This window comes from Sparus aurata, chromosome 2 (genome assembly GCF_900880675.1).
Source record: "Sparus aurata chromosome 2, fSpaAur1.1, whole genome shotgun sequence".
NCBI lineage: Eukaryota > Metazoa > Chordata > Actinopteri > Spariformes > Sparidae > Sparus > Sparus aurata.
Genome location: NC_044188.1, coordinates 7686321 through 7712351, shown reverse-complemented (window position 1 = coordinate 7712351; position 26031 = coordinate 7686321). Strand labels below are relative to the sequence as shown.

Sequence of the window (26031 nt, the reverse complement as noted above, 5' to 3'; positions counted from 1 at the left end):
TTCACACATTTCCACTCTGCACTCAATTTAAAAATGGCACTTAGTGTTAACTAGTTTTCTTGGACAATACATTGCCTCAAACATAATTCTGTTGAACAACATTGTTGTCATTATCTCACTGATAAGATGATGAAAAAAGTATGAAAGTATACTGTAATAGTGCGAGGATGATGAATTGATTTTATAGAATAATCAGACATTGGGAATGAAATGTGAACCGTTTGTATCCTTTTGCATAACGTCAAACGTGTTGACTAGAGTAGATGAATGACTTGTCACATTTATTTAAAATATACATTTTCACTGCAACTTTATCCAGAAGCAAACAGCTCTGGAAGCACGGCTGGATTTATTTCAGAGGTTGAACAGTTGCCATCATAACACTTTCAGCATGAGCAGGAATTATAATTCAATCAGTTGCAATTAGCAGTTTTCATTTTATAACATTTTTGATAACTTAGAACATAACGAGAGTTCTTACCTAAACAAACAATCCCATAAATCTTGCTGTTATACCTTGGGCACAAAGAAGAACCGTTGGTCATTTTTTTCATTAGTTTTGGTCTCTGATTCAAGTTTATTTCTACGCAGTTGATCTTAATTTGACTTAAACTTACTCCAGCAGAGGCGGTGCAGTGGATTTTTAATGACTGCGTGTTTGCGTTTTGTTGTCTTTTCTGCTTTTTATCACAGGCCATTGCTTTACCTCCTATTGCCAAGTGGCCTTATCAAAATGGTTTTACATTCAACACCTGGTTCAGAATGGATCCCTTGAACAACATCAATGTCGACAAGGACAAACCATATCTCTACTGGTGAGTACACAATTGAACACATTTGTGCTCCTTAGCTCTCTCACAGGTGCTTTTGGTCTACATTATGACACCAGAGAGAAGAGAATTACACTTTTCTGTTTTTCATCAATCTAATTGCTTTAGCTGAGTATTAGAAATCATTCCCTCTCCGCAGAGACCTATAAAGCTACCAGCAGCTTTATTGACAAATCAATATGCTCTCTGATACTCCGTGACCTACAGTGATTTTCCCAGCTAAGGAGATTATGACTGGAACTTGTTTTTTCAAGGTTAAACTAGTTTTACAGACATTATTTTTCCACACGCAATCGACAGTTATGTAATGTTGTTTGTGAAAGGGCTTCATTTTTTTCCCAGATAGGTACTCATGAATTATAATGGAGAAAAAAGGGAATTAGGTAAGATTATTAAGATTAAAACCCATGGAAGCGTGAACTACAGAGACTGGCGCTGGCTGTTACAGAGGTGGACTGCTGCAGTGGGAGGCACTGTGGAGGTATTAATTTAGATCTGAATATCTGCCACATAAGGCCCACATACCAGCTCCTGCAGGGGGCTTATGGGTAATTAGAGCAAAAATCAATATCTCAAAAGTGCACTGTTGTCCTGCAGCCATTTTTTTCTGTTTATGAGAGGAGCTTTTGGAGAAAATCACAGAACACAATGGACGTTTTAAAAGAGCCGTGTAAGGGAATGAGATGGAAGGGTAGAGCTGGCCGATGGGTTCACACTATTTGGTCAGAGATAACAGTTAGTTCATTGTATCATCTGCTGGCTGCCATTGCTTTACGTGGATCACCTTGGAAGAACTCGTTCTGTGTTTCTCTGATGTGTAACATCAAAAAGAAAAAAAAAAAAAAAGCCCAAAATACTGGCTAAGCGAAGTTATTGGTATTCATGTGGCAGCGATTTCTTACTGACAGAGTCACAAAAAGGCTGAGATATGCCAAGCTAATCCTGTTTGTGCACTGCTCCGAGGGCTTCATAGCTCAGTGGCCGGGCATGTAGACAACAATAAAAAAAAAAGAATTGTATCTTCAGAAGCGGACCAAGGTTTGTTGCTTTTCATCTGATGTGCAATCACAAGCAGGTTTGTCCAGGGGAGCGTCTTGGCCGGCTCAGTGGTAGCGAGGTGTGGGGGCTCTATATCTCTCTGTCCCTGCATGCGCCCTGCAATATAAAAGCCCAGGTTCTCTTTATCTGCCCTGACAAAGAGGTCTGTTTGTTTTAGATGATCCCAGTAGGTGGTGGTGATGTGGGGCTTTGAAGGTGGTGCACTGTTATAGACGTAAAGACTGTGGGAGTGTAGTGAGTATATGTCAGCAGAGAAAAAGATGTTGAGTCCAAGGAGGGAGAGAAGAGAGAACTAGCGTGGTATTTGCAGGATTGTGTGTGTGTGTGTGTGTGGGTGGGTGTGTGTGTGTGTGTGTGTGTGCGCGCAGGGTGTGGGCTGGACAAAGTCTGCTGATATTGTATACAGGCGGCATTTCCTCAGTGCTGACATTATATATCTTTTATCTGTGGAGTCAAGAAGATCAGAGTGGAGGGATCAGACCCTGGGAGCATCACTAAAGTGTGCTCGTCTAATAAGAGTCTTTGTAGTTGTTTCCATGCCTGCATGGAATTTTGCAGTCAGTATGGTCTCTCCTAAGGTTTGTTCCGGTTCTGTCTGGTTAAATATAATATAATTCTCATAAGATTTTTTTAGAATTAGCTCTGCAGATTGCTTTGTGTCTTCATAGCGGCAGGCATTCAAAAGTATGATGATCCCAATCTTATTATACAGAAGAAAGCCACTGTTTCACTTCAGTTATTGGATTGTATGCCATGCATATCATTGTTAAAGCCTCTGGAGGTTTTACCTGAAATGGCAAAAATGCATATATGATATCAAAGTTTGTTTACTCCTCAAGCCCCACAAAAGTCTGAGTGAAAATAAGCATTCTAGGCTACAGAATGATAATGTGCTATTAAGTCTGTTGCGCAGAACGTGAAGCTTCACTTATCTTATGGCTTGCGACACTCCAACACTTATTATTGATCAGGTGTTCACCAGTGCTGGCTGAATAAACAGTACAGTATTTAGTTAGCCAGTTAATTGCAATAGTCTACATAGAGACAGGTTGGCTCAACTGCAGCTTGACAGATCAGGGGGGAGCAGAGAGGTTTCGTTTGGGTGGGCCAACCTGCCTGGATTTTTTGATCGATGATGAAGCTGAAGCTGATGTTTTAAGGGTAAAAGGTTATGTAACGCTGCTTTAAAATCCTAAAAAATGCTGACAGCGATCTGTTTCTCAGTTCATGATGTATACTGTGTATCTTTCTGCTTACAGCTTTCGTACCAGCAAGGGCATCGGCTACTCGGCACATTTTGTTGGTAACTGCTTGATCGTGACATCACTCAAGTCTAAAGGAAAAGGTTTCCAGCATTGTGTGAAGTATGATTTTCAGCCCAGGAAGGTAAGAGCAGCTTTCAACTGTGTTTTTCTGCTTTTGAAAGGCATGTGATTATTTTAGTATATGAAATTAATTACTGCACACTGAAGACTGGAGACTGTTTTAAATATAAATGAACGTCATCTAAACATGGATTGCATTACACCAAATAAACCAATTTTCACATAATTGTGGCCTGAGCTGAGTGGAATTAGGTTTATTTTTCATTCAAAACAAACAGAAATTACACTTCTCTTTAAAAACGCCCTGCAGTTTTTGGCAACACTTAACCGTAACTCCCTCCCCACCACCTGTTCTGTTATTGGCATTACAAAGTTGTATGTCTACTCATAGTCCTGGAGTGTTTAAGACTCCCGGAGGAGTCTTGCAGGTGTAATTGGATGGAAATGTAGATGAGAAAATTAAACTTAATTTAGCGTGGAATGTCAGTGTAGCGTAGCTGTCCCTGCAGAGAAGGAAAACAGGCTCAAAGCATGTGTCAAACAATTAGATGCTTCACGCAACACCTGAGAACAACTATTCATCCTGTTCCTACTGCCACAGCGTGGCTATCGTTTTGGAGAAGCTCTTAGGAGATAAAACATGTTGAATGAAGTTTTTAATTGATTCTAGGTTCAGACATCTGCAGATAAGTGGCATTCTAAATTATCTGCAGGCTGCCTCCACTCCTCCCCTCAGCAATGAATCCTCTTTAAAGTGTCCTTACCTTTGTGCGAAGACGGCTGTAATTCCATTAGACTGCTCACAGTGCCCTTCATGGGTCAAACTAATAAACAAGTGGGTGCACAGTCACATAAGAGATGGACAACTTGTTGCCTACTGCTGTGAGTTGTTGTGCCCAGCTTGCCCTATCTGTTATATTCATTTCATGAGTTAACACAGCTACTAGGAAAGTATAGCCTGAGGGCTAGCTGTAGCAGCAGTCCGTCTGTCATCATCTAAAATACATGAAATGTTAGAATATTTGTTGAGCATTCGTTTTTATTTTGTCTTCTTAGCAGAAAAAAATCTGCTAAGCCTGCCTGCGTGGTGCTAATGTTATAATAATAGAGGTTATTTACCCTTGTTAACAGATGTTCTGCTTGGTTGGGAGGCAGTGGCACTCGTGCAAAGAGTCAAATGCATCGGATTCCTGGAATTTAATCACATGTTGCATAGAAAGATCTGTTTCAACCCTGACTTGGAATGATGATTTTACAGACATTGCAACATACACTGTTCTCATCTTTCTCAGTGAAATGAAACCACACTTTGGAGCTTTTATTCATCGCCGCCATGTCTTCTTCTTGTCACAAGTTTCCAGGAGTGTCAGTACACGAGTTTAAACTTAAAGAGAACAACAACAACAACAACAGGTTTACAACAATTACAACAATGCTTCACAACATCACCAACAATAATAGAAATAGACCAAAATGCAACTGAAGAAAACCTGATATCACAGGGAACTGTGGGTATGGGAAGTCCACGTAGGTGCCCTGTATCTCTGCCCTCATAGTAATAACTCATATTCACCACAGAGAGCGTGTGATACATCACTTAGGATGGCCTGTCCTTCTTCTTCCACGCGTGTCCCACAAAGCAGCGTCACACTGTTGCTGTTGTTGACCTGCAATCTTGCCAGACATACTAAAAATCTTACTGAGTTTGTTCTTAACTACAAACAGTGAAAAATACCTGACAACAAGGCAGGAAGTTAAAATAAAATCTACAAATGAATGATAAAGCAGATCAAGTATATGAATGTCCACTCAAAACTGTTCACATGAAATCTTACATATTACATAATAATGTTAATGCTTTTCTATAGGTTACACTTGTGTCACTCTTGTGCTCTTATACGTCAGTGTTTCACACAGAATCCTGAAGTTTGAAATCATAGCTAAACTGGTCCTGCCATTTTCAACTTTTCAATTCAAAGAGCCGCAAAAAAAGATCTGAGTAAGCGAACATTTTGGAGAGATGTTCAATGTTAAATCAAAGGAACTTACATCAGTGTTACAACTGCTGCATCAGCAAAACAGAATATGAGATAACCCCTCGGATAAAAAACTGGAAAAGTTAAGAAATAAAAATGCAGCAAGTGTTCTGATATGAATAAATAATATATAGTATGTACAGGATCTGCTTTAGGAAGTGCAACCAAAGCAGTTTAAGTTTAAAACTTTTTGTTTTTATTTCACTATAAACAGTGCTTAAGATATGTTTCACTTTATCGACGTAGAAAACTTCAGTAAATATGGCCACAGTTTTTAAAAAATATGCTAAAGCATTCCATTCACGTTTCCTTGTCTTTACTATACAGTTGTTAAGTAATCAATATCTCTTTTTCATGTGTTCTTTAATGTGATTTTTGTATTTGTTAGACATTACATCTTTCTAAAGTCACCTCCCCAGCTGAGGACTTGATTTGACTCGACTGGCTGTTGTGCCTGAATAATTACAACCGGTATCTGACGTGGCTTTGTTCCTACTGCAAAATGAGTTGTCTTGCCTCCTTTTAGCCTTTTCTCTGATCTATTATTCACAATGTTCCACTGCAGATTTCCGAAACATTAGGTGGGAAACCTCACGGCCGTGGATTTCTACTGTAGTAACTTTGAGGTTTATTTGAATTTCCTGGCTTTAAAAGAAACAAATTGGAGAGCTTAGTATTTTGGAGATGTTGCTCACTAAACCAAGCTTGTGTTAAGTGTTAATATGTACAACAAAAGACAGATAATGACTGAGTATCTTTTCTGTCTGACCCCCTTCTCCCCTCTCAGTGGTACATGATCAGTATAGTTCACATATACAGCCGCTGGAGGAACAGCGAAATCAGATGCTACGTCAACGGACAGCTTGTTTCTTATGGAGACATGGCATGGCACGTCAACACAAATGATGTAAGCACTTTTCTCTTTCCTCCTCCTCACTGCTGTCATCTTTTTTTCCGCCCTCATTTTGATGTTTATTGGCACAGGAGTGACTGAGGCTGCCACATCGACATTTCACATGGCTGGAAAATGTGAGAGGGGGGAAAAAAAAAAAAAGCATCTTCAAGAGTGTTCATTGAGCAAAAAATGAGTTTTACCGCATCGACATGGATTTCTCTCAGAAATATGACTGACATTTCAGTCTTAATTTGAGCGTCCATTTGTCACAGAGCTGTGCTGCGCGAGGGTAGAAGATGGAGCATCAAACATTGAGAAAACAGATTTATGTATAGAGGAAATATTCATGTATGTATAGGGTGCCAAAATGACAAAATCTCCCTATCTACTGTATTTATGTGTGAGCAGAGATTGTGAACACCCTCAGACTGAAGCATTCTTGTTTAAAATGTATGACACCATTGCGGGTGGTGGTGTAATAGCGTAGTATTTGCATGTTTGAATGACTGTAATCCAAAATGAAGCTTGTAGTCGCGCACAGCTCTTAAGGACAGATTTAAAAAGCAATTTCCACTAGTACTGATGAGACACATTTCCAAAGGTGTGCTTCATTCTATACCTGTGTATTCAAGGGAAGATTGCGCAAGTGACAGGTTTAGATTTAAGGGCGGTTCATGAAATATTCCAGCGCATTAGATAAAGCTGCCTTCAATTATGATGGATGGTTTTTGTAGAGGGATATTCCCATGTCTGAAGAGAAAGTAGAGCCCATAAGGTAGCATTATTCTGATGAGGAGGACTATTTTCCGTGATGGAAGCAGACATCATCATAATCCTAATCAAACCTAGGACACACCGAGAGAATAGTTTAGATTAGATTAGCCTATTTCAAACAAGGGAAGGACATCACACCATCACACAGTGGTACCAGAGGAAGCTGTATTCTACATCCTTGAAGCTTAACATTTCCCCGGATCAGGATTATTTAAACAACAGCAGCTGCTGTCATCTCATATGTCACGGAGAGTAAGGTCATGCAACTGGAAACGGAAAAAATATTCGAAGCTGTGACAGATAGCGTGGTGCTACATGCGATCAGTTTCTGGTGACATGAATGATTTGAAAAAAGGTTAAAGGAAAAGTTCACCCAAAAATGAAAACTCAGTCAGGATTTACTCACCTCCATGCGGACGGAAAGTCAGGTGAGGATTCAAAGTCAACAAATCATTTCTGGAGCTTCACAACAAAACAGCACTGCAGCATTCTTCTAAACAACTTAATTGGATGGGACTTGTTTTGAAAAACAGCAAAGGAAAAAAACACAAGATGGCTCCAAACAACTAATCAGGCGTGATCCACATCTAAATGACTGAATTTTCATTTTTGGATGATTTGTTCTTTTAAAGTTGTAGTTAGACATTGACGTAGATTAGAAACATACATCATTGTTATTGTTGATTTTCAAACATGTTCCCACAAAGTGATATCTTGTCCTCAGCCGACTTACTTACAAAACATAGATGATCACGGTCCTTCTGCTCTTGCCAACTTAGATATAGGAATGAAGAAAGTATGTTGTTTTTAGCGTAGTTAGCACAGTAACATGTGGTAAGACTTACTTTGTTTGGAAAAGAATTTACCTTCTATCTGTATTTAGTTGGTTAAAAAAAGGTATCACAACACAAACAATGAGATTGAATGGGCTTTTCTCATAAGGTTAAATGTGTAAGACGAGCTTGTTCCAGATTTTGAATCATCTACTGCTATGTGTATGGACATCGATATTGTCTGTATCTTCACTCGTTATGTAATTCGCTGCGGCTGGTGTAAGTTATCCTTCAATTTTATCTCGAATGCAATCACAGTACATATTCTCTCCATCCCAGAGGTTATATTGAGGTTTCCTATCTTTGTAAATCAGAGCCATTGTTTAGGGAGTTGTCAAGGTTGAGACAATAACAACACAGATGGGGATGTTTTTCTCGATAGTTAAGCAGTTTCTTGGTAAAAAAAATAAAGAATATAACCCATTCGTGCAATTAACATTTTTCCAACCCGGCTGTTTGTGAATTTGAATATACTATTGGATAAATTGATGGAGGTTTGTTTTCTGGGTCCCTCTTCCAGAGTTACGATAAGTGCTTCCTCGGCTCCTCTGAGACAGCAGACGCCAACAGAGTCTTCTGCGGTCAGCTGGGAGCCGTCTACGTGTTCAGCGAAGCCCTCAATCCCGCACAGATATTTGCAATTCATCAGCTCGGACCAGGCTATAAGGTATGTGCTTGAGGGTAACTAAATTAGATTACATGTAAGCAGTCTGCATCTCCTATCAATCTGTGAAATCAATGCCCCCTGCTGCCCTGCCGCAGCTCCTTTGCCGTCCTGGGAGCAATGCTTTTTGCCCCAGATAAACGGCTGCATAAATTACCTACTTCTTGGAAATAGTGGCACAATGCAGCAAGGGAAGCAGCGGGCGCTCCGAGGGGATAGAGTCTTGAGCCGACTTATATCAGCTGCAGCAGGTGTAGCACTCCCAAGCTCTATGACAAAGACCAAAAGATTGTGTGTATAGAAAGATGCTGACCTGCCCAGGAGGGGATTCAGCTGTGAATGTTAATCATAAGGTGACAAAACATTTGGTTTGCACATTTTATTTATTTAGATTTGACTTTATTTATGTATTTACTCTGTGTCCCAAAATATTCCATACATCTTGAATGAGATGCAGGGAGTGTCTCACTTTATTCTCAGATTCAGAGACATCTTTCTCTCCCTCTCGCTGTCTCACTTGGGCTCCTGATGCTCACAAAGTGTGGCTGTTTGCTTCACAGTTTCGAGCCCTGCACTGTGTCACAAATGGAGGAATGACACGCGCTGCCAAATCAGCTTTGAACACAGGATGTGTCTCAGACTATTTACAGTATCTCTGTCCATTTAGCAGCAGCTCTGTTTGCTCTCCAGCTGCTTTGAAGACAAAATTAAGTTTTTTGTTTAAGGCAGGAAGGAACGGTATTCTGTTGGAGATTGTGAGATGGATGTATGTGATTTCAATCAGGTCTCTGAATGGCTGGAGATTCCCACGAGAACCCGTCGTTTGCTCTTTTCACTAATGGATGGTGACTCACAGTTTACCTCTGTAATTGTGGTTCTAGACCTTTGATTAGAGAGGTAACACGCAGCAGAGCGATCTTCCAGATTTCTCAAAATAATGAACAGCATGTCCCGGGGAGACAATTACCTGCATTTGATGAAGCTGTGAATGGTGTTGTTAATGGTGAGTATGATGGAGGCAGCCAGGTGAGTTGAGGAGGAAGGTCAGAGAGTTGTCAGGCCCACTGATTGGTTGCTGCATTGGGAGTGCTGTCCAGGGGAAAAGAGGCCTGTCTGTTTTAATTGAAAACTGGCAGGAAGAGTGCGAGTGCAGCAGATCACAGCGCACATCTGCTACAGTATGTACATCGGCCTCTCATTATATCTGCTTCAGCTCAGCTCCACAGCCTGGGAAAAGACATCTGAGCTGATGTATGATTTATTTTCTGATCCATGGTCCCCTCATCCATGTTTGATATGTGACACGCTTCCCCTTGCTCTCACAGTGTACTGAATGTAACTGTAACTTCTGCGGTTAGTTGAAATGCAGAGATTATTGCCGCCTAGGGTAACTATTTCTACATTATGATTTATGGCCGTAAATCTGACAGACCTGTTAGAAGAATCTGCTCCCTGGGCTCTTTTCATATTGCTGTATGCGAAATTGCACTCACACTCTGGATTTATTTCATTTAGACTCCCAAACAACTCTTGCTGTATATTGCTGTTTCTACGACTGACTCGAAACATTCCCTGCCTTTTGGAGATAACATCGAGGGGCACTGTTGTATGTACAGATGCTGAGACTGATATACTGGACTGTCATTCATCACTGTTGTTTAAACGGATCTTATAACCTTTGGTGATAGTCTTGGAAATTGTGGGCTAAAAGATTCATATGAGGGGACGGCCTCAGAATTGTGTGAGATGTATCCCAGGATGATACAAAATGGATATAAACTAGGTGGTGTCACAATCGATTGAAATATCTTTCAATTTCAATCATGAAAATCGAAAGCATCATTGGCAGTTCTCCCAGTATTTTTCTCTCGAAGTCCAAAGAAAAAAAAAGAAAAACTTTGAAGGTAAGACAGCAAATTCTCATGGTGATTTTCTTTTTCAGAGTTCCTTTATTGATTTGTTTGGGAAGAGGGTTTCCTCTGGACACTTTGTAAAACCAAACTTTGTAACAAACTGAACTTCTATCTTCTCTTGTTGATTGTTAAATCCCTGAAGGGAGACACTGTAACTTTGTTGAACTCTGGGATCTTTGTTTTTGGTGAATATTATTTGAACTTGCTTAACCGTAACGTGCAAAAAAGTCGCCAGGATAAAGTCGAGCTATTGTGGTAAAATAAACCCTTCAAAGTTTAAAGAAGAATTTTGAAATGTAAATGAGTTGTAAGGGCACAAAACCAACGATCTGTTGATCTGTCAGTGCTTAAAAAGAATGGTATAATTAGAAATCGAAAATCGGATTTGTTAGTTTAAAATCGAAAAAAATCGAATCGAAACAGATATTTGCAGAATGGTGACCTCAAAAGACCCTCCTTGTGTGTTTATTCTAAATAGCTATTTATCTCCCTCCAGCTCCGGGAAATAGCCTGCTCTGGAGTCATGAAGTAACATCCTTCACAGCAATATCCAGCGACAGCTTCACTGAACACAAAGTATTAGTCACTGAGTTGAGTAGTCAGAACAATTAAGCCATGACTTTACCTCTTTTCACTTGGAGTTATTTCTGTCTTTGCCCTCTATCATCACCACCATATGTGTTCTACATGAGGCAGATTAGCCCATTGAATGTGTGCCAACACTGCTCTGCAGTATGCACCACAGACTGCTGTAGAAGAGACTGAGGAGCTGCACCGTCCTGGACCTCCCTTGTCAGGGAAGACAAATGGTATCTCTGTGCAGAGCCGGCCATGCAGTCAAACAATATCTGAACATTACATGACAAGCTCACTGATGTCAGGCAATTCTGAGATACTATACAGGCCAACAAACTGCAAATAGTAGGAAACCAGTCTCCTTTTAAACGCCTTTAGGCTGTCAGTGGAGCAACAACTTAGTCTCATTCACAACTGGAGAGTATATAATACTGCCAAGGCTCCACTATAGAACATTTTAAATAATGTTTGATGCTTTAATCTGCATCAAAATACTAGTTTAGCTCAGAATTCCATGGATGCATGTTTTTTTTTCCTAAACTAAGTGAGAATTCCTGGATATTTTCCTTGGATCTGGATTTTCAACTGAAGCAAATTTTCTTGCCAATTGGCCTATATTTCCACACAATTCAAATGTTAAATCTGGACAATATGGACTTAAAGCAACATTATGTAACTTTTTGCCTTGAAATAACAGCTTGTCATCTTGATGGTGTCCGGTAATAGAGTGAAGGGTGTTTCTGTCTCAGCTACTCCATCCCCCTTATCACTTGTTTCTGCACAATATAACATCCGTGGGAGGGCAGGATCACAGCGAAACCTACAAGTTTACCTCAAGATACACACTTTCAACACATTACATTGTTATGACGTCATATGTTTTGTTTGTAGTTAGCACCTACATTACATCTGACAAACTGTGACAGACCTGTGATGTGTATTTAAGACAGTCAAGACAGTATGATGATGAGATTTTTGATGAATAATCATCAGTGTATATAATGATGAATGGTTCACATAACTTTACTGTAATGCAGCCTTTAAAACCAGGAAGACACTAATGTCATATCAGGATATAACGATATCCAAAATCTAGATCTTAGACAATGAAGTTAAATGTTGAGCTAAAATATCCTGCCTCCGTAATATAAACAGTACGTATCTTTGTCATAAGTGTCTGGTAACCACATTTGAGGGAACATTACAAAAATGTGTGTGTATATCTGCCGATACATTGATATTTGAATTTTTGTCTCCCTAATTTAAGAATAGACATCAGCCCACAAGATCTGCTGGGTTCTTCGAGCATTATCAATCCTTTGCATTGTTGTCTTTGTTTCAGTCTGTAGTTATAATAAGACTGCAGGTCCTGTAGCATTGGAGTGTCCCCAGCTTGTCAAACGCCTGCCTGTTTGTTGCAGTGAGTTGTGGGGATGCCCGGGGTCAATGACAGCCATTTGCACCAGGAGAGGACGAAGGCAACTGTGCTGTAATTCTTAGATATGACTGGCTGGCCTGTGGAATGATACTGTCATGCTACAGGGTTTGTTACTGTAGCCACAACCCATGAGATCATTATTTTCACACTGCGGCGGGGCTCATGCTAAAGTGGAGGGCACTGGAGCTTGTTATTTCTTGTCACTTGGGTTTCGTGAGTAGAAACTTTTGAAGGATGTTAGAGACTACATGATGAGATGCATGCTGGCTGCAGTGTGGACTTGATCATAGAGGATGAACAGATAGCTCTTATGCCTTTTTTATCATCTGACTGGAAGGAGATATGCCATTAAATGTGGCTCAGCCCTCTCCGTTTCTGGAACTTGCCTGCTTGTTGGAGTAATACTGCCAGGAAACAGACATATACATGGATTTTGACCAATGACGTTAACAGGATTAACTTGCCCAAAGTAAAATCTGAAACCCAGAGGATGAAGTTGACTCAAAGCCGAATCAAACATACTTTTGTTCAGTATTTGTAGCAGGTATATAAAATAAAGAATAGTGTTGTATGTTTCCGGTGAAGGTTGATGCCAACTTTAAATGCTGCACTTTAGAGGCTCTCAGATTAGAATGCACAATTATTGTACAATCGGCAACATGAGTCAGCTCACCTTTTCATCCATTTACTCCCTTACTGCAACCCAGATTTAGATGCCTTTTAGGCAGGTGCATGAACGCTCTTTGCTCGTGTTGCATAACATACTGTATTTATCTACGGTCCCTCTGGGACCAGATGGTTGTTTCCTCTCTGGTACTTCAGCTCTTTTTGTCTCGCTTTATCTTATCACCATCAGCATGCTGCCCATGAGTCAGAGAGGGAAGGAAAAACACTTTTCTCAGTCATTAATAATTCAAGCCTCTTGATTAGAGGGCTTGATTTCCTCACGCAGCACGTTCCATTCACACTGCATTGATGGATTAATTCAGCTCATCTGTCATCGGCTAATTGATTGAGTAAATTAAGACTAGCCTGTTATTGATCAGCTATTTGTTATGTTACAGCCACAATGAATATGTTACTGAGCCACTGACTGATGGAGGCTCCACTTCTTTTTACTCAGACATCAAATGGCTTCATGTTGGGTTTCCCCTTACATTATAAAGCTTAGGCACAGTACCCAAGAAGTTATGGGCATAACAAAAATGAATGCAGTGGGCATTAAAACTAACTGGATGACTGTTGTTGGTCCCCAGTGGTCATCTTTATCTGCTTTTGTCTCTAAGGTTTTTGAGTGTCGTTTATTTATTATCTGCTCAATTTTTTTCCAACTTTTTGTACGCAGATACAAAAAATATACAGGATTGCATCAAAAACATAACCTTTTTTGTTAGGGGAGGACCTCCGTAACTCCTTGTCCAAGATGTGCACTTTTACTCTTCCACAAACTTAAGGAACACCCTCACATGAGTTGGGCTGCAAAAAACTATTATTTTCTTGATTAATATGTTAGTTGTTTGGTCAGAAAATGAAAAAAACAAATGTTGATCAGCGTTTCCAAAAGCCCAGGATGACATCCTCTGATCTCTTGTTTTGTCCACAACCCAGTGATATTCAGTTTACTGTTACAAAGCCGGATACAAAAAAACAGAAAAAATTCACACGTAAAAAGCTGGGATCAGACAATTTTTTTCTTCAACTTTCTTTTCAAACTAATGATTTGATAATCCAAAAAGCTTTCAGTCAGTTTGAAAGCTGATGACTAATTTATTAATAGATTAATCGTTGCAGCTCTAGATATGACACATTAAAAACCCTAACCCATACTTAAACATGGGATTCATTTATGCATTCAGTCACCAGTGCAATTATTCACGAGAATTAAAAAGGTTGCGGTACTGCCGATGTATCTGAGCTGGGTGTGATTTAGTTCTCGTACTTTTCTCTCTGATATGAGGGCGGAGGCATAAAATGAATAAATACATGTGATAAATACACTGAGTCTATATCGTGATCTCAATGAGTATTTGCGCAATATTTCGACTTAGATTTTGATTACTTTGGATGTGAAGTGACACAGTAACTTGAGGCTTAATTGCACACTGCCAGCTTTAATTTGGAAGTGTTTTCAGCTGCACTGGATAAACTCTTCTCCCATTTGCTCTGGTTTCGTGAGTGCAAAGTGTATTTGAGCAGAAAAAATACCTCCTCCATAAAGTAACATATGCATTGATTAAAAATATCTTAATGTTTGCAGTCGCGGCACACGCTCTCTTTGTAGTCTTTTTCCATTGCAGTGTATTTTCATGAGTAGTGACTGTGCTCAGCTAGAGTAAATGGCTTGGTTAAATTAATACAGGTAAACAATCATCTGGGCTATCAAAGCAACTCTGATCCCTCTCATCAGCCCTTGATCCTCCTTATCATTGTTCTCCGCAGTAGAACTAGAAGATTGTCATCAAACAATGTTCCCACTGAGATCAAAAGGCTTCAGTGCAAACATTTAAAGTGAAACAAATGAAGCCAACTGAGAAAAGGTATGCAACAGTGATACACAGAACATAATATGTCATGTATCCCCCAAGAGCCACATTTCCGACCTCTCATGGCCGATCTAACACCAAACTGCAGCTTTATTTAACCACTGACTAGGTTTACATTCACACTAGTTTTCCCACAATTATTCCGAAGAGGGCAATATTCAGAATTTGATATAGGTCATGTAAACAGGACGCTTTGTTTAATTAAGACATGTGGGATATCCAATGTTATTCTGGGTTATTTTAGGAGCATTTCTTTTTGGATGTACATACAGCGCGTTCAGAATGTGCATCTCAATTAGGGGGGTTATACCACAACAATCTCAACTTGGTGAGATGCATATACAGAAGAAAAGCCCACATTTGTGGTCCGAAGCAGAAACACATCTACTTTTAACATAATGAAAGACTTGGATATCCAATGATTTTAGGAAATACACAAATATCAGAATGCCTACCTTTTCAAGATTGTGTTGAACAAGTGACGGAGGAGGAGTGTGTTGCATGTGAACTGGGATATTGGTGAAATGTTCATTTTCATTAGCCATGTAAACAGCTTAGCAGGAAAAAAAATTCAGAATATTTTGCACATATAATGTCAATGTAGTCAGTATAGCATTACTAAAAATAGAATATATGGTCTATTGTGTTGTTGATTGCAGAATAACAGAATGATCGAGATGAAAAGCTCCTCTCAGCTTTTCACGAATATATAAAATGCATGTTGGTATACTGTGGTGCACCCGACCAGACTGACCATTAGGATTTCGAGCTTCCTGACACACAAAAGCATCTTTCCACTTTTTTATTCTTGAATGGATATTTTTTTAATCATGTGATAATTAAAAGATAACACCCAAAAGACACTGATTAAAAATAAAATCACCACCCTGCCAACAAAAACAAACAGTAATTTAAAAAAAAAAAATTATTTTCTTTTCTCTTTCTTCCTTCCCTTTAGTTATTCCTTTTCCATTACTTCCCCTAAAATCTACTGTTTTGCCTTTTGGCTGTTTCTGTTGTTTCCAAACCACGTCCTCTTATTTCTCCCCAACACACACACACACACACGCACACACACACACACACACACACGCACACACACGCACTCACACCTACACACACAAAAAACCCTACTCACAGACTGACCTACAATTGCTCGTACACAGCGCCAGTATGCCAGTTTTTACGCTTTGCTGTTGCCATTGTCTGTACTCAGTGTACGATTTCCCTCGACATGCTCTGTCTTGTCTTTTCTTAGCTAATTAAAACAAGGCAAATACACAAACAATACAGAATGAAAGAGGCAGTTTTTAATCAATATAAAAAAATGCATTTTCAAAATGTGTATATACTGTGATCTACTCACCACCCTGACCTCTGGAAATGTGGACTTACTTATACAAAACAGCATCATTTTCATTCTTGAGAGGATATTTTTTAATTAAGTTAGAATTAGATCTATCCATCTATCACTCTGTCCTATGTCCTTCTTCTGCCTCATTTGTCTCTATCTCATTCTCTTTCTTTACAGAGCACATTTAAGTTCAAGTCAGAGAGTGATATCCACTTGGCGGAGCATCACAAGCAGGTGTTGTATGACAACAAGTTAGCCAGCTCCATCGCCTTCACTTACAACGCCAAGGCCACTGACGCCCAGCTCTGCCTGGAGTCCTCGCCTAAAGAAAATGCCTCCATCTTTGTGCACTCACCGCACGCCCTTATGCTACAGGTCAGCTGCCTCACTCAAAGCCAACTCCAACAGTCTGAACACTGTCCCAGATATTGATTCATTAATTTATGCTGGACTCATTTGAAAATGTTGTTACAAAATGATTTATATTCCCTCTCACAGGATGTAAAAGCCACAGTGACTCACTCCATCCACAGTGCCATCCACTCCATCGGTGGAATCCAGGTGCTCTTCCCGCTTTTTGCTCAGATGGACTACCATCAGCTGAATGACAGCCAGGTGGAACCTACTGTATGGTAAGACTTTTATTAGTTTTATTAGAATATGAGGGTCCCCATTATGTCAGTTAGTCCTACTAGGGTTCAAGGCAGAAATCGCATGTTTTGACATATATACATATAAATTATATACACTTAAACAACACACAACATCACTTACTTGTTCTTAAAAGCATCTCTGGTGTTTGTTATACATGATTTGGTGAAGAGTTCCATTCTGTATTTGCTTTGTAAATTACAGCAGATTTGAAGAGATTTGACTCGCCTGTATGATCAGATAGTTATATTTGTGTCTGTTGTCAACATCTTGGTCAGAAAAACACAGTGGTTTCTTATCGCTTAAGTCTGCCTTTTAATCTGGTTTTCTGCAGGAAGCCGTGAGATTTGAGTGCATTTGAGAAACACTTGATTTGGCAGCTTTATTATCAGCTAGTAGGAGATTATTATTTTTATTTTATTATTTTTTAAGATGATTCATAGCAGAGGATGACCAAATGTAGTAAAAGTTAAATATAACTTTTTGCTAATCTGAGTTGACGTTTCAGAAATTAAACACATGAAACTGTTTGAGACAAGAGCTCAGTTTACAGTTACTGTGGATATTGTGAGGCTGTGTTTTGACTGATGGAGTAAAAAAATTTAAATATAATATTAATGACTTAATGACTGGATACCTAATTAATCTTCCCTAATTATGGTGTGGTAGACTTGTTATTATCTCTATGTTGGTGGTGTTGTGTTTACAGGCAGTGGGAAATCAGCCAAAAAAGATGCTCCGCAGCAGCAGCTTTGTTGAACCTTTCACCAAACAGAGTTGACATCTAGGTGATAAAATCTTTATATCCAGAATTAGAGCAGGAGTCTGTTCAAAGCAGTGTGGGGTTGTGAGTGAGTTTTTTCTGCATATAGAGATTAGGTTAAGTCTTGGAAGTTTGGAAATGCTTCTATTGTAATGTTTTTAATGTTAAATGCAATATGCATGAATTTGAATGTACTTCCTTAAAAAAAAAAATCCTACATAATCTGGTGTTTCATCCACAGAATAACTCGTATAACCATAATACTTTGAATATCGGAAATGAAATCATCCCATTGTCATGTTTGTTTATTTCTCAGCATTAAATAAGTACGATCAAAAACTACAATCAATGTTAATTTGAACTGCCAGTAAAATAAACATAGTAGCCATACATCAGTCAACATGTATACTGATACCAATATACACTATATTGCCAAAAGTATCAACTCACCCATCCAATAATTGAACTAAGGTGTTCCAATCACTTCCATGGCCATAGGTGTATAACAGCAAGCACCTAGGCGTGCAGACTGTTTCTACAAACATTTGTGAAAGAATGGGTCGCTCTCAGGAGCTCAGTGAATTCCAGTGTGGTACTGTGATAGGATGCCACCTGTGCAACAAGCCCAGTTGTGAAATTTCCTCGCTCCTAAATATTCCACAGTCAACTGTCAGTGGTATTATAACAAAGTGGAAGCAATTGGGAACGACAGCAACTCAGCCACGAAGTGGTAGGCCATGCAAAATGATGGAGCGGGGTCAGTGGATGCTGAGGCGAATAGTGCGCAGAGGTCACCAACTTTCTGCAGAGTCAATCGCTACAGACCTCCAAACTTCATGTGGCCTTCAGATTAGCTCAGTAACAGAGTGTAGAGAGCTTCATGGAATGGGTTTCCATGGCCGAGCAGCTGCATCCAAGCCATACATCAGCAAGTGCAAAGCAAAGCGTCTGATGCAGTGGTGTAAAGCACGCCGCCACTGGACTCTAGAGCAGTGGAGACACGTTCTCTGGATTGATGACATTGAGCGCTTCTCCATCTGGCAATCTGATTGACGAGTCTGGGTTTGGCAGTTGCCGGGAGAATGGTACTTGTTTGACTACACTGTGCCAAGTGTAGAGTTGATTGAGGGGGGGATTATGGTGTGGGGTTGTTTTTCAGGAGCTGGGCTTGGCCCCTTAGTTCCAGTGAAAGGAACTCTGAATGCTTCAGCATACCAAGAGATGTTGGACAATTCCATGCTCCCAACTTTATGGGAACAGTTTGGGGATGGCCCCTTCCTGTTCCAACATGACAGCAAGGTCCATAAAGACATGGATGAGAGAGTTTGGTGTGGATGAACTTGACTGGCCTGCACAGAGTCCTGACCTCAACCCGATAGAACACCTTTGGGATGAATTAGAGCGGATTATTCCCATAAACACCTTGTGGAAAGCCTTCCCAGAGGAGTTGAAGCTGTTATAGCTGCAAAGGGTTGACCGACGTCATATTAAACCCTATGTATTAAGAGCGGGATGTCACTTAAATTCATATGCGAGTCAAGGCAGGTGAGCGAATACTTTTGGCAATATAGTGTATATGTAAAATACACTGCCTGCTTGTAGTGCCAGCTGTGGTCTTGCTGTAGTGCAGTTATTATCTCCACTCTCTGGTTCAGACTCTCTCATCCTGTGGTGGTCAGTCCACAGCTTCCCCGCTGTGCCCTGGATGGAGTCTGAGCTCTGCTCTAATCCTGTGTTAGTTCAACGACAGCAGTACGACCAGATAGTCGCAGGAGTGGCCACACAGCAGCACAAACCCCAGATGCCCAAAGCTTTCTGCCTCTGTAGTTTCCTCTCATCTCTTCCCTCTTTCTCTCTCGCAAGCATGTCGCAGGTCCTTCCCTCTCAGTGTGTCTCTCTCTTCAACGCTTGCTTTGTCCTTGCCTTGGCTTTTAGGCTGAGTCCTTTTAAAGCCCGCTGAGCTGAAGAGTTCAAAGCTTCTGCAACAATTAACTCTCTGTAATGCCTGTGGAGCTGCTGTAGCTGCTCAACAGGACCCACAAAAAGTGGTTTTAAAAAAATCCTTCAAACAAACATATTTCTCTTTTCCCTGTGAATTCCTAACAGCAGTGGTATAGGATCACTGACTTCTGCTCCATCATATTGTGAGGAAGCTATGCTCGTAGTAAAGGATCTGAGGCTGAACCGAGAGTGCGCAGAGTTGACTGTAACCAAGATCTGTGTGTGTTCCTCTTGGCTCACTAAGAGCTAAGTTGGAGCAGTAGTTAGAAATGAGCAACTGCAAACTAATCTGGTAGTGTGCATATAGTTTGTATGCATGCAGTGTATGTGCAGTATCTCTTGGCGGGCCTGCACAGGAGTGGTTGTGTCCTTGTGATTGTTGCGCTAGAGCGGAGGCCACCAGAGGATGTGAGGGAAAGCCGATTAAGAAGTGTCACTGAGCACCACTGTCGCTCAGCCAAAGGCTTCAACTGGAAAACCCTGCAACAAAGAAGGAAAAAAAAAACGTCTTTGGTGCACTGCCCCTTGAACCCCTTCCCCCCAGCTCGCACACAAACACACACACTCTGTTACAACTCGCTCCCCAGACCACTTTCTGTCCCCAGTGAGCCCGACACACCGACCCTTTCTTCTGAGCTGAAGAGGGATGAAAGTGGCGAGCGAGAGTTCCCAGCTGATTGCTGACATCCTCTGAAAATGACCTTGTTTTTTTCCCTCTACCACGCTGTCTCCTCACGCTGCTGTAGTTTATAGAATAACTCCTTCACCACCTGATGAGTGTTTGAATAGATGGGTTTTATCCCTGTGTGATACGGTATTGCTTCTTGTATTGCAGTGCCACTCTGCTGGCCTTTCTGGTTGAGCTGCTCAAGAGCTCTGTGGCCATGCAGGAGCAGATGCTGGGAGGAAAGGGCTTTCTGGTGATTGGATACCTGCTGGAGAAGGTATGTTGGCACTTCCATTACATTTCACAATGGCTTCCTAACCTCAGTGACACGTTAGTTCTCTGGAAGTTGCCTTTTCCAAATGGAGGTCAGATGCCAGCTGGCGAACGCATAAAAAGTGTTTCAAAATGCACATTTAAGTGTTACTTTTTGTTAGAGATTTCTGTTGTAGAAACGTGTAACATCATTCATATTTAATTGGATTATGTGTTATTTGCAAATTTAAACTTGAAATAAAATAACATGTTATCTAAATGTAGTAATCAATAGGGTAGGATTTGTGTTGATTCTTCTTACCTTATTCACCTGTTGAGTCTTATTTTCTTTGTCTAAAAATGTATGGCCTTTCATAATCAAGGCTGTCTGCTCAATTTTGATTTTTTTTCTCATACTTTGAGCCAGAAATCTCCACTTCAGTAGCACTTACCTGAACCAAACTTTTACATTTTATTTCTATCTATTTTCTGAAGGTTTTCTACGGATGAGTCTGTTCATATATCATTCGTAGCCTGATTTATATTACAAATTATTGCAAAAGACATGGCTGAAATGGATTTTTTAAATTGCTGCTGACAGAATTTTCTGATTTATGGACTAATTGGAAGATAGAGCCATTATTCCCTCTGTTGACTCTCATATGTCCAGAAAAGAATACAATAATTTTGAACGTGGCATTATCAAATTATCAGATTTCTGTTTTTAAAATGTGTGCAAACATAGTGTATATTTGATTAATAACTAACTCATATAGGATGTTTAAAAATAACACTTCAGAAAACTTGTAATAAAAAAGTAACTGTCTTAATGGTTTCTCCCCCATACTGTCTGGTATACACTTTTATAAGAAGTCACAATACATGTAGACCAGTAGTCTGGGAACAGTCAGTAGGACTCAACACGGCATCATTTTTTATTTTTATTTTGAGCAGTGATTTGAAAAATGAATATGCCCAACTCTTCATTTCTGTCTTGAGAGAAACAGTGAATGGTGAATGATCCGCTGATATGCAAAGTTTTAACATGTCTTTTTGTGCTTTCTGTTTTTTTTACTGGAAGACCCATCTGCTTTTGAAACGTCTCTCACCTTCCCCACCCGTGCACTGTATCTTGTCTGCTCTCTCCAAGTCCTGTCAACAGCCTGATCTTCCATTACTTGTGAAGTCCTGAATGTGTCTTTGAACTAAACAGAGCTAGAGGAAGAACACCACAAGACTACTTCCCTTCCCCTTCCCCCCCTCTGTTTCACTCTCTTTCTGCATCAATCTTTATTTACCCATTTTGTGATGCAGATCTAGCAGCTTGCTGGCCTCCCCAGAGTGCTGGCTCTTTTGGAGCTCTGAGAAATGACTCCACTTTGTCACTCAGTGACTTGCCTGCCTGCTGGCTTCAGCTGCTGTTAACTAACAGCCAGGCAGAGTCGGCACCTGAGAGCTGCCGCTTTTTTCTTGCTTCCTTCCCGCTGCCAGGTTTCACACTTCCACATATCGCACCATCTGTTCGCGATCTGTTTATGCCACACCTTCTCATCGCCCCCCCCATGCCTTCATTTTTTCCCCCCCTCACTCTTGCCCTCACCAAATCCCCACCTGGGCAGAGAACAGGTGCCAGACAGGAGCGGTAACGGTATTCGTCAAAGTGAAATTCTCTGCCAAGTCAAGCTTCTAAAACTTGGCCTAATCATTTAAACATTTCTTTAGATTCAGTAACTTGATCAGATGTCTAAGCAGATCTATGCCAACATGCTAACCTGCTCCCACAGAACATGCATGGCACACAAATCCAGGTGAACCTTAAAGTGAGCCTGCATACAGGGGAATTGACAAAATGATGACAATGGTGATTCACATTAGGCGACACTGCAATTACAAACTTATATACCTACCTGTCATTTAACCCATTATTATCCACTTTTGAGTTACAGACGTGGTTCTTTACTTTACATTCAGGGTCCTGAACTGTAAACTTTAGTGATGGTGTTGTTATCCATCGTGTAGTCAGTATAAAGATGGATAAATGAAATCTTGCCAGCAAGCTTTGCAAAATCATCAGTCCTATCGTTCCTATCCTGTCATTTAACATGACTGTGCTTTTTCCTCCAGTCATCACGTGTACACATCACCCGGGCTGTGTTAGAGCAGTTCCTCTCCTTTGCAAAGTATCTGGACGGTCTGGCACACGGGGCTCCGCTGCTGAAGCAGCTGTGTGACCACATCCTGTTCAATGCCGCCATCTGGATCTACACCCCAGCCAAGGTGAGCTCCTGCAGGTAACTCAGCCCAAGAAGAAGGGGCTGGTGTCTCTGCATGCGGTTCGATACATCAGGTTGATGCATAACGGGAGCTCTCAACCTCAAAAGGTTTCAGTAATCCTTTGCATTATTGAACCCACTGTAGAATTGAAACTGTTAGTACTCACACATGCCTATTTTTTTAAAGGAAATGTTACATGCTGTCAAGATTGCATCACACTGGTGTGCTGGTGAGATTGGCCATGGCAGCAAGAGTTTGTGTAGGTGCTGATAAAACAAAAGTGGTGAAGCACACACACCAGATATAAATTCTCACATGTATAAGACATTACATGGTTGCAGCGTTCATCACTTGCTTCCACTTCCCTGTCTTCAGCCTAACCAACTTTTTTAAGTGTTCCAGAATTTTTTTTTTTCCAACCTCCCTTTTAAATAATGACCCATGAAAAAACGGGATGAGGTATATCAAAGGAGCTGAGTTTGTGTGGCAAATACATTTGCCTCAGGATTGCTGCTGGTGGGCCAAGCCATGAATAAATAAAAGGAGGAAATAAATACAAAAGTGTCTGAAGGCTTGCCTGCGACACTCCTCCAAAATAGAGCATAGAGAAAGAGGGAGTGAAAAATGAGAGAAACGGCGAGGTAATGAAGTGGGTTAGAGCACTTTTAGCTACAACGGCACAGAGAGCCACGCTCCTTCCCTGAGGACAAGCAACAAAGTCCACATTTCCTCCGTCCCTACGTGCTGCATGGGGTACAGCTGTGTGAATAATGGGGGAGCATGTAATATGCATTAATTACACGGGCTCACTGACCTTGTCCTAGTGGACAAATAAGATTTTATGAGTGCATTTTACTTTTCTGTTCTCGTGGAAATTACATTACCGGCAGCATGGCGTTCACTTATCTCGAACGTTTTATTTCAGTAGCCTCAAACTAAATCACATCATGCTAACATCGTGACCACACCGCTGCCTTTCATTGTGACTCACATTTGACTTGTTAATATCCTATAATTTACGACATATGAGAAAAAAGCCCCGTATTTATAGCTGGAATGACTGGGGGGGATTAAGGATTCTTGTCAGGTCTGCTGCTAATTACAGAGGACATGCTAATCATCTCTGAACAGAGTGGAGCTGTGACAATTATGAAATTGAGTAATATAGGGTCAGTGGCCATTGCTGCTGTACACCTGCAAGGCTCGGCGAGTGCAATCCAACGCAGTTAAATGTTTCTGTTGGTGTGAAAGGGTGTGTGGTTCGAGAGACTAATTGCAGTGCGCCGTGGATGACATGAATACATCTATATGTGTGTTTCCTCTCCAGGTACAACTATCTCTGTACACATACCTCTCTGCTGAGTTCATTGGCACGGCAACCATCTACAACACGATTCGTCGAGTGGGCACAGTGCTTCAGCTCATGCATTCGCTAAAGTACTACTACTGGGCCATCAACCCAGCAGACTGCAGCGGAATCACGCCAAAGGGTCTTGGTGAGCATATTTTAGCATTTTGGATTTGTTTCAGCATACGTCAAAGTGTATGTGCTTTTCTTTTTCGCTTTGGAACATTATTTGATTTGTTTTGGTTTTCTGTTTATATAAACTGTTTTCCATCCGTCTGAGGGCTCGTCCAAGTCAAAGCTCAGTGTTTTAGAGAGAGAATCATAGGGAGTGAACCAATCACAATCAGTGTGTGCAGTCACAGGCCTGCTATCAAAGTGTCTTTGTGAAATGGCAGCAGCTCCCTCATATTTGAAATGACTCATCCCCACATGGAAGCTCCTGCCTGTCAGCTGTTAGGACTGCGGCCATCAGTGGAGATGACAGTGAGGCAGGCACACCACATCAATACTGTCATCCCCCTATGGAGCTTGGTGTGGGTGTTAGGCCTCTGAAACCTGGGCCAGTAGTGTGACTGGCATCCTCTCTCTATGAAACAACAGTACGTCACCAAGCAGACTGTGCTGGAAGTGAAAGTGTCCTTGAACTATCATTTCCTTGTAGCTCTCCATTCTTCTTTTCGAAAACTGTCTGTGTGAAGTAAAGGTAGTTGTTTCATGATAGTACTGAGAGCTCAGTTTATGCAGCACCAAAGCCTTAAAATAAAATGTACTTCCTGAAGGTGAAAGCTTGTGTTCTTTTTTAACTTCCATCTGCATGATTAGCAACACTAACAATTTCTGAAAATCCCATTTATTAACACTGCAAGATAAAAAAAACAAAACAAATTCCAGCAGGCACTGTCAGAGTTGGCTGAATATAGCAGCATTTTAGCCTATTTTTATGCAAAGTCAAGGCACTTGGCCTACATTTTTGATCTCTTACAGCTGGGAGTGATTCTAATTGATTTCCCACTAAAAGTGGAAGTGACCTGTAGACTGTGGTTAGATGGCATAATACGGGAACACATATCTGTATGTTAGGTCAGTCCACAGGCCCCTCAGTCTCACCTTTCCTGATTTTAATGCGTTCCCTATTCCATCTACTTATGCTGTCTGGTGTCCCTGATCCCTTCTTATACTGTGTGGAGGAACTTAACTAGATGTAATAAGGGATGAAAGCTTAAACTGGAGCTCAATATTTAGTTTGGGCATCAGAGGGGCTTTTAGGTAGGTGTTTTGTTGCTTTCACCACTGTTTTAATAATAGATCTTGATGTCGAAATCACTTGCTGAGGAAATCTCTGTGTAGCCTCAGGCACTGCAGTATAGTTCTGCTTTATACAAAAGCATCACAAGACCAACTAGTTTCATGATTTGTTTTAAGTCAGAGATGTCAACACAGGTTGTAACAAGCTCAGAATAAAACACAGGATGTGATACAGTGTATTTCCTGTTGTTTCCGCATCATGTCAATGTTACACTGATCAGCCACAACAGCAAAAGGACAGCTGAAGAGAGTAACACTGAATTTCTCGTTGCAATGTAACATTTGAGGACCTGTGATTGTACGCAACTTGAACTCGCTGAGGCATGGACCCAGGACCTCTGGGGTATCCTGAGGTGTCCGGTACCAGGATGTTTCCAGCAGATCCTTTGAGTCCTGTTGGATGAGTGGTTGGGTTTTTGTGGATCAGTCCAAGGGATGCTCATTCCGATTTGGATCCGGGGAATTTAAAGGCCAGGTGGACCCCTTTTTCTGCATAGTTTTGGCAGTGTGGCAGAGAGCATTTTCTTACT

General features: G+C 40.8%; 1 protein-coding gene across 3 annotated transcripts in view; it reads left to right on the top strand.

The window, feature by feature from the left end:
• LOC115574613 (neurobeachin-like) overlaps window positions 1-26031 on the top strand; it is a 228094-nt gene that overhangs the window by 60264 nt on the left and 141799 nt on the right. For all 3 annotated transcript variants that reach the window (XM_030406282.1, XM_030406278.1, XM_030406270.1), the window contains exons 5-13: window positions 694-815; window positions 3149-3275; window positions 6038-6157; window positions 8273-8419; window positions 16418-16615; window positions 16739-16872; window positions 20491-20599; window positions 22699-22851; window positions 24176-24344. In XM_030406282.1, the coding sequence (XP_030262142.1) occupies window positions 694-815; window positions 3149-3275; window positions 6038-6157; window positions 8273-8419; window positions 16418-16615; window positions 16739-16872; window positions 20491-20599; window positions 22699-22851; window positions 24176-24344 (1279 nt within the window). The remainder of the gene's footprint in view (window positions 1-693; window positions 816-3148; window positions 3276-6037; window positions 6158-8272; window positions 8420-16417; window positions 16616-16738; window positions 16873-20490; window positions 20600-22698; window positions 22852-24175; window positions 24345-26031) is intronic.